Source organism: Sardina pilchardus, chromosome 10 (genome assembly GCF_963854185.1).
Source record: "Sardina pilchardus chromosome 10, fSarPil1.1, whole genome shotgun sequence".
Taxonomy (NCBI): Eukaryota; Metazoa; Chordata; class Actinopteri; order Clupeiformes; family Clupeidae; genus Sardina; species Sardina pilchardus.
The window spans coordinates 14,379,393-14,389,392 of record NC_085003.1 but is presented as its reverse complement, the minus strand read 5'-3'; the positions used below and the strand labels follow the sequence as shown (position 1 = coordinate 14,389,392).

The following is a 10,000-nucleotide window of genomic DNA, read 5'->3' as shown; positions in this document are numbered from 1 at the left end:
GAAGATGTACTCACGGCACCAGGGCCTCCTGGATGTTGCCCCACACCTGCTTGCCTGTCATCACGATCACCAGCTGGGTGGTGAGCTCGATCAGACAGCCGCCAGGGTCACACTGCACAACCCCACACAGACAAACAAGCTCAGGTGACTTCATCAACAACAGGGGCTTCAAACACAGTGCTGTTACTTAGCATTGTGACAGAAACACTATGTGTTGGTCATTTTGCCTTAGTATTCCAGTCCATGGATCTGACATGAGCATGACTGCTGACTACTAGGACTGATGATGTTGTTTATGTTTATGTAGTCTGAATAATGTTATTATGATAGACCTTTTCTTATATTATGATAGTGCTTCATGATAGTCAAAGCACATGAATTCTTCCCCATTTTAAACATTCTAAGATGTCGTGATGCTAGAAGAGGTCAGCAGAGGGCGTTGTACCTCCTCGTTCCTGAGGCCGCTCCACTTGTTGTCAAACATGTATGCAGGGTCTCCAGGGTAACCGACAAACTTGCCCTTGAAGAACGCTACGTAGAAGCAGGAGGAGTAGTAGTTGACAAACTGGAAGAGGAACATCTTGACCGTCAGGCGGTTCTCATACTCCACGTGGGTCTTAGGGATTTCTGGGGAACAGAGGAAGGAGGTACAGTCAGGATGGATGGATGCATGGATGGATGGATGGATGCATGGATGCATGGATGGATAAATAAACGTTATTGTTCGCATTTCCCAGATTCGCTAAGAAGCTCTTAAGTGCTAAGAACTTCTTAACGAATCTGGGAAACGCGGCCAATGTCTCTTGGAGAAACACTCATATACTGTAAGTAGAACATGGATAGTTCAAACAAATAAGCACACAAGAGAACTACAAAAAGAGAAAACACCACAAAAATCCAGTGCTCCAAATCAATGTCTCTCTCACTAGATCCCTGGCCTTAGAGTCTTCCTCTCCCACCCTCCTCTCTCTCACCCATATCGGTGATCCAGATGGCCACTCTCTCGTAGAGGAAGTTGAGGATCATGATGATGACGAAGTTGATGCAGGAGGCCGTGACCGACGTGGCCAGCTGCGGCGTGATGATGGAGCCCACCAGCTGGATCTTGTTGGTGGGCGCGTCCTTCATCACGCTGGCGAAAGCCGCGTACACGGCCAGACGATACGCAATCACCCCGATGATGGAGGCGATGATTAGCGCTATCTAGTGGTCACAGGCAGAATTGCACACATTCACCAGGGCAGATAACAGCAGGACAGAGAGAGCTACTACCTCTGGAACACATCAGGCCCTGACTGGTGGCACATGTGAACCTGATGTGTTCTAGAGAGTGGTCCTATCTTTTGCATGTGTGTACTGTATGTGTTTGTATTTTGTATGTGTATGTGTGTGTATATATGTTTTGTATATAGATATGTGTGTGCGTGTGTGTGTGTGCGTGTGTGTGTGCGCGTGTGTGTGTGTGAGAGAGTGTGTGTGTGTGTGTGCAACTTATAAGCACCAATATGCAACATTGCAGAGTTTCTTAACATTGCTCCAGGTGATCAATAGCACTGTGTGTTCTCCATCAGGTCCTGCTCAACTACACCTTCCATGGTGGACGTGAATGGTCAAGAACAAGAAGCTCTCTTGACTGTTTGAACAAACCCATCTCTTACAGCTGCCAATCATCATTAGGATCTGGTTGAGCATGGAAAGATGGTAACGCACAGAGCTAGTTCATCAAGAGCAGTGCGGTGAAACACACACACACACACACACACACACACACACACACACACAGAAAACACAAACACTATCTCCAAAACAGGCAGAAGCCATGCTTGTCACACAGGTGAGGTGCACAGGTGTGATGTCATGCTCATCATCTGGCTCTACACACTCTTACCTGCTATGACTCACTGCCTTCCTTACTGGCCAATCGTGGGGCTCTGTTTACCATTACTGTCACTTTACTTTACCTACAGTAATCTCTCTCAAACTTGACTACCGGTATATAGTTTTGCCTGTGTTAACAGTGGCTGGCCTGAATAAGCTTCAACTTAGTGTGCAGTATAATACTGTAGGATAATCACTTTTACATTAAATATATAATATTTATTTACATTCAATATACATTTAGGCTTTGAAAAAGAAGTAATGATTATGACAATAATTTAATGATAATAAGTATCAATAATTTGATAATTATTGTTAGCCAATTGTCAGTAAACCTTACACTTTTGCTGGCACTTTCAAGTACTAAGTTAGACATAAGTTATAGCAAAATGGAAGATTATGATTATGATGATGATGGTGATGAGGATGATGATGATGATGAAGAAAGATGCAGTGCTCACCCAGAATAAGACGGTGACTCCGGAGACACAGTTGCGCACACACTGGCTGGTTAGGGGTAAGTAAGGCTCCATTTCCTACCCAGGCAGAGCAACAAGAAGCAGCCTTCAGTCAGTCAGCACACGTTAGCCCCAAACCACACTCCTAGCCACCAGGGGGCTACACCCAGGCAGGCTGGCTAGCCTTCCACACAGCCCTCACATACCACTCTGATTCTCCTCATTGGGTGCCTCTCATTCGTCTTTAATATATCCTCTCTTCCTTCCTCGGTCCTCGTTCTCACTGATCTACAGTAGATAAAGAATGATGGGGCGGCCACAATGGGATAGTCTATCCAGTACTAGTTATAGATCAGTGGGAACGAGTCTGGAGGACCGAGCACCGAGGGTCCATGTTGAGAGAGGCCCATTCAGTCTCTTACTGAATCTCCTTCTCATGGGTTTGCTACAGTATGTGCTCCTCTATGGGCCTCTGGACAACAACTCTGAGACGAATTGAAGAACCGTCCGAGTAGTTTTGTAATGAGTATCTCATGAAGGGCTGATCTTTTCTAGCTGTATTTTTGTTAAGAATGCATCCCTCAAAGGACTACCATAAAACAGCAACAACTCCCCTGCACTCCTCGCCAGGCCAGCACTACAGATACTGTACAGCTATACATCTCCAGGACTGACAGACAGGAAATGATCTGTGCCTGAAATGATCAAATTCATTCAAAGACAATATAGAGAATAGCCTTTCTTGACATCGTACATGGCCGAACTCAAGCCTGAATTCAGGCACCACGCATGAACTCTATCAGGCCTGCACCTCCCACTCTTACTATCAACCAGGATTCCTTATCTGCCACAGTCATCAGAGGAACATTCACACACACACACACACACACACACACACACACACACACACACACACACACACACACACACACACACACAGACAGACAGACTGGGTGTCAGCATGCCAGCCAGGCCATTGGTCATTTTGCTCTAGCGGGCACTCATTTGCGGGCACACACTGGGCACACTCCGGGCGTTTGATGCCCCCCTTACCCACAGCATCACTGTGGTCCAGCATATGCACAGCTTGCCAAGAATATCTGCAGGGGAGCGGTCCAGAACCCACTCCATCTCCTTCACCACACACACACACACACACACACACACACACAGCGAGGAAGGGTGGGGTGTTACATAACACATACCCCCACAGAACTTGTGCCGCTTTTGCATAGACGGGTCTCTTAGCTTGCGATGTTTATATAATCCTTCAATTCAAATGATTCTAACTTGAATCTATTCATTCAGTCACACTGCAGGTTAGACTAACTCAATTCCATCACACACACATTATGTACAAAATAATATTCTTCATTTAACTGCTGCTGTCCTGTAACATCCGACCAAGAACCATTTCACTCTCTCTGATAACAAACTGTAGTGTGTAACTTTCTCCCTTGTTCAATCTGGTGACGTAAGCACTCTCTGCACGAGTCAATATGTGTGTCAAGTGTATGACCTTGTAGGATTCTACCTCACTGTCTTTAATTGTAGCCTACTGCTCCTGAAAGATGGATCACACAGGTTAAACATCCTATCCGTTAGACAGATGTGATGGTATAACTAATGTAATAAACATTATGTACAATTTACCCATTCAATACAGAGACATATGAACATTTAGCACTGTAAACATGATCATTACTGAATCTATTAACACTGACATGGATATCAATTAAGAATGTCAAAGTCAATCAAAGCTACAGTCTTTTCAAACACGTGGACAAGCCCAAATACTCTATATGTGCATTGTCTAGCATAGAGATTGAGCAAAGCTGAAGGTGTGTGCGCGTGACGGACAGGTTACCTGTGTGATGCGGTTGAGGCGACGCTTGCGGCACTTGATCTCGTACTCGGGCCTGAGCTGTAGCTGCTGCTGCTCCTCCTCGAAGTCCACCAGGTCCCACTCGTACTCCAGACGCGCCTGCCGCCGCTTCCACAGCTCCAGGAACAGAGTCACTGCAGGGAGCACCGCGCATTACCACTCAGCACCACCAGAGGGCGCAATGGGTTTTTTTCATGCGCTGTTATTCACACTCAAAGGGGCCACACGCCTCACCCAACAGTGCCCTCTAGCTATGAAAGTGGACTCCATGCTTCTGGCATAACCTTCCTGATGTTACTGAAGCTGAAGCTGAAGCTGAACAATTCATCACATGACTAATCCTTCCACATTTTGCATTCCAACATTTTGGCTGTCTACACTAGAGATACACCACAGGAGCTTAAAGACCGGCGCCCACCGGGACACGAGGCTCAGCGGTGTGGGCTTGACGCGCAGTATTTTAGAACGGTTTTAGTCTAGTGGGCTTTGCTCCATTAGAAACAATGGAGTTCTAATTTTTTTCTTGTCGCGGCGCGCCGTGTCTGGTGGCCGTGTGCCTTAAGGGGCAGTAAACTGAATCTGACAAAAAACGGTACTGAATGGAACTGTGGAAATGCCTGTGAGGTGTGTATTGGAACGGCAGAGCTGCTGGTCAAACACGGTAGATTAGCTATCTGAATTCACCAAACACGGCCCCTGGACACCTCTGGTGAACTTTCGCTTCACTTTTGGTATTACACAACTTGTCCAGCAGGTGGTGCCACACAGCAAATGAGGCCTCTTACCCCATATGGCCATGAACACGGCAAAGAAGACTGTTCCCACGTTGTCAAACAAGTGTGATTGCTGTGAGAGGGGGAAAAAGTATGTGTAACTAAATAAAGCCTGTTCTAGGTGGAATGGATGAATGAATGAATGAATGAATGAATGAATGAAAAAAAGAATGAATTACTGAACAAACAAACAAATGATTGGATGGATGAATGAATGAATAAACAAACAAACAAACAAACAAACTGACCCATGTGGAGTTGCACGTGGAGTTGAGCTTCCAGTACCCACACTTCTTATCGCACAGAGGGCACATGACAATCTCCCCACCGATGTTTTCACTGCAAATCTCTTTACTGCAGAGAGAGAGAGAGATTGACAGAGATACAAGGAGGGATGGAATTAGAGGTGGAATGAAGAGAAAGAGACAGTGTTGGCAAAAAAGACATGGGGACAAAGTGAGGGCGATAAGGAAGATAGGGAAGATGATTATCAGACAACTACTACACATAATGGCTGCCCTGAGGACAGTGGTTCAATTTCCAGAGCTGAAAACTAAGAAAGATGTCTCTCTCTCTCTCTCTCTCTCTCTCTCTTTTTTTCTCTCTATTGTATATCTTGAATTTCCCCTTGGGGATCAATAAAGTATCTATCTATCTATCTATCTACTGTATCTATCTATCTATCTATCTATCTATCTATCTATCTATCTATATATATAAACAGATAGATACTGTAGATAGATAGACAGATAGATATCTGGAGTGTGCAACATTCTCTTTTCATGTTAGATTTATGACCAGAAGTCAGCACTTCTCTAACAGTGTTTCGGTGTACGTTGCTCTTTGTTTATTTCCATTTCCAGAGCTGAACTGAAAGTCTCTGTGACTTGAATAGGACCCCTGTGGACACCAGATCTAAATCTGTCGGTGAAATAGTATCCAACATGCAAAACTGCACTACTCTGATACTAAAGCAAATGGTTTGAGAGGCATTTGTGTACTCAATTCAGTGCTGATCAGCTGGGTTACATAATCTGGACACGTGGAATCTGTGTTATGTGGTGCACAAGTTTAAGCCTGTCCTGGTTCAGTCCTAGTCCTCACCTCCAGGTACTTTGGTCGTAAGTGGTGGCCCCATAGACGAAGCAGATGCCTCCGACCACAGCGGCGTAAAACAGCATCTCTGTGTAGAAGCCCAGCCAGGCAAAGTAGATGCCAATCTTCTCACCATAGTATTTACTGTCAATCACACACATACAGTACAAACACAATCCTCTAAGTAACACACTCAAAGATATCTCAAGAATTATCACAATATTAAGAACACCATGTATTCATCATTAAGAAGAATACAGAAAAGAAATGCATACACATACAAACACAATCCTCTAAGTAACACACTCAAAGATATCTCAAGAATGATCAGGACATGTTCATCAGTGTTTTCACAATATTAAGAACACCATGTATTCATCATAAAGAAGAATAAAAAAAGAAATGCATTCCCACGTATATAGCCCATCCCCATGTATTAACCTGAAAGATAAACTTTTCTTATCATTTTGCAAAATAAATGTATAAACCTCGGTTAATAGTCAGGACATTACACAGCATCTTATACTGTCATTCAGTAGTTCACTGTACCGTCACGTCACCTCAGAATTAACACACAGTAGTGCGCTTTTGAGAAAAACACAGAAATCCTCATATTTCTTTGGACACAGGGTATGACAGACCTTGTTAACTCCCGGTTATCATATCCTGCCAATTGTTGGATATCCTACGGTGTATGGAAGGCATATCCTGTTGTTCTTACCGGATGCGGTTGAGTGGCTGCTCTTTGTAGAAGCGGAAAAACTGGGCCCAGTATCGGTAGAGGCTGTACCTCTCGTTATCACAGTTAGCGTCTCGAGACTGTGTCCAGTACCTGCACTGTGAACATACACACGCAGGGGCACACAACACACACAATACATACATTAACACACACCAGAAAGCCAAACCCAGATGTACACACACACACACACACACACACACAAACACACGGAGACAGGGAGATGTACATACAGTGCATAAACACACACACAAAGGTTTTTCAAACTTACAATACAGCAAAAAAATCATTCTTTTAAAGCATCACTATGTTATTTATCAAGGCAATATGATATGAAGACACACGAAAACAGAGGGGCATTGTAGCTAAAACTGTCCATCCTGGATTGACCCTCAGTGCCCACATCAGCTTGACGCATATTCTCCCCATCTCTTACATCATGCAGGGGGTAGGCGGCCGAGTAGGTCCCGTTGTTGAGTAGCCGTTTGATGCCCTTCTTGTCGTTGTTTTGGCAGTCGATGTTCTGGTACGCGCACCGGGAGAGGATGTAGTAGACCTGAATAGAGTAAGGACAGGGGCAGAATGAGGCGCCAATCTCCGCTCTTGTCTGTAAACATCACAGGTCAGCATGTCTGGCGCACTAGTGTGCGCTAGCTGAGATAGTCGATTCTTTAACCGTATTGCACTATTCATAGAACTAATGATGCAATCACTGCATTGAAACTATTGTATTGAATGTACAAAAGTATGTTTTCTTGAAGAGGGTCATAACTCTTGTCAGTGGTGTTTTAAGTGTGAATGAGTTTTTTTCCCCTTTATTTATTTATTTATTTACTTATTTTTTCTTTCTGTCTTTCTTGCCCAGATTGCTGTATAGTGTGTGTTAAGTGCTGTTACTTGTAAAACGTGATGAGTATGCTACTGTATATCGTGTGCTTCTCACATGGAAACACAGAACAGAACTCTTGTCAGTGACCATACAATAATAATACATTCATCATGTCAAGTATGCCGTGTATATGTTGTATATGTATATACTGTATACTGTATATCTATGGTAGAGTCTCTTATTACATAATTATGTGCTTTAACATGATCTCCTTACGATTCTGTTGCGCGTGGACGGGGGGAAGAAGGTGTCCTTGTCGTCGATGAGGAAGAAGTCGGTCTTGGTCTTGTCGAAGGCCGAGGTGAAGTAGTCGGGCTCGGGGTGCATGACATGGGTGGGCAGCCGGAACGGCGTGCAGAGCCAGGAGAGGGGCACGTCCCTGTGCTCGGGGATGTCGTTGGCCTTGAAGGGCACCTTGATCTTCAGGATGTCTGCATACGTGGCCAGCACCTCCCATGGCGCGTGGATCTTCAGGAAGTACGTCTTGCCATCCTCAGATTCCTGACAACATGATGGTATATGAGCACATCAGCTCAATGATATAAACACATACATACATACTGTACATACATATATACATTAACTCCAACACTACATAACACAACACTACTATATTGGAAGCATAGATATCTAAGAATTGTCAATAAAGAGACTTCCATCCAACTTTTTAAAGCAACACTTAAAATGTCCATGCACATAGAAATGCGATATGCTAGAGGGAGGTGGATTGACTCTTGATTTGCATAGGAACAAGGTACAACGCGACTAAAATAGAAGGAAGCAATATATTTGCATCTGTTGCATTTCTACATGCTTGCTTCCATAAACATTACTGTACTCTAACGACCTTAAACATTGATCCCACTGCTAATCAGAACACTTCCTAGATTAGGAGGATGTGCTTAGGAGGATGCGACAGGAAGCTAGTGGGAGAGAGGGATGGGGTGGAAAAACACACAGATGCGTATTCTCTTGTGCCAAATTTGAACACCCATAGAATATGTGAGTGAACTAAATGGAACACTGCTTAAACACCAGTTGCCATGACATATTTTTCCCCCCTTCAACACATGGACGGACTGGCAATCTGGAAAAGTCCACAGCGGCCATCGGCCTAGCTCAATGCTTCATCAGTCAAGTAGCCTAGTGTGTAGCTCTCCAAATAAAAATTAGTCCAAAGAGTGGACTGTCTATGCTATCAGTTATCACTGTCATTCAAGAAACTAGCTTATGCCATAGCATTTTCAATACAGTAGTCTCCTGTGTATTAGCCACATTGTGTACCGTATAAGTTGCAAGACAGTGTTTTATGCCAGTTAATAGAAACAAAACCATATTAATACCATATTGACTGCCCCCGTGTATTAACCTAATAGCTTAATACATTTTGCAAAATGAATGTACAAGCTGCAGCTAATAGTTGGAAAATCATGGTATGCAGGATAGGCCAGTGGTCTAGTCTAATACATGATACACAGGTCTACAGTAGGCCTATACCCACTTCTTCAACACTTCTGTATTACCAATTAAAATATCCAAGGATATGTATCAACATATGTACATTTGTTATATATATTATATTATAACATATATTGAAATTACACATTTTTCACAAACAAAATGTGACATGTGTCATTTAGTCAAGCAGTGAAATGTGATAAGGCTGCATGGGATGATAATGTTGACGTGAGTCAGACAGAAGACGGACAGTCTTTAGGATTTCTGTCTGCTCAACCTACGTTAAGATGGTGTGCTTAAAAAGGGGAACCCCCCCGAATCCCTGTTTATGTCAAAGTCTGAGCTGATGATTTGTTTTGTCATTGCGCAAAACAGACAGGTTTACATAAGTTTATGGTTAGGTAATAACTACCACATAGCTGTGCTAGTTCCCTTTTTGTAAGAGCTTTTGGTGGTTTGGGTTGTCTGACCCACAGCAGTGCTAACTGATGCAATTATTGTTTGTCTGTGGCACCGACTCTATGCAACTGCAGTCCAAAAGCTAACATTGGTTGAGTAGGCCATACACGTCTCGATGAGATGTACTGTGCACCTACCTCACCAAGTTGAAGGCTTTGAATATGCGCATGTCTGTTAGTGTCTCTTAAAAAAAGATTAACAGACACTCAAGAACATTTATTGATTTGCCATAATGGTATATAACGTCACTGTGTTGATTTAGGCTATAGGAATAGCACAAGACAAAAATATTCATAATCAATAATGATATTGTTTGTCAAATCTGACTGGCTATTTTGAATGTGATACTTTCACTGGTATAATATT

General features: G+C 43.4%; 1 protein-coding gene across 1 annotated transcript in view; it reads right to left on the bottom strand.

Moving 5' to 3' along the window:
- ano5a (anoctamin 5a) overlaps positions 1-10,000 on the bottom strand; it is a 38,095-nt gene that overhangs the window by 5,639 nt on the left and 22,456 nt on the right. The window contains exons 7-17 of the mRNA XM_062546838.1: positions 7,934-8,218; positions 7,265-7,384; positions 6,811-6,926; positions 6,099-6,233; positions 5,243-5,348; positions 5,007-5,067; positions 4,204-4,355; positions 2,340-2,414; positions 975-1,203; positions 446-627; positions 15-112 (exon numbers count right to left, since the gene is read on the bottom strand). Of these exons, the coding sequence (XP_062402822.1) occupies positions 15-112; positions 446-627; positions 975-1,203; positions 2,340-2,414; positions 4,204-4,355; positions 5,007-5,067; positions 5,243-5,348; positions 6,099-6,233; positions 6,811-6,926; positions 7,265-7,384; positions 7,934-8,218 (1,559 nt within the window). The remainder of the gene's footprint in view (positions 1-14; positions 113-445; positions 628-974; positions 1,204-2,339; positions 2,415-4,203; positions 4,356-5,006; positions 5,068-5,242; positions 5,349-6,098; positions 6,234-6,810; positions 6,927-7,264; positions 7,385-7,933; positions 8,219-10,000) is intronic.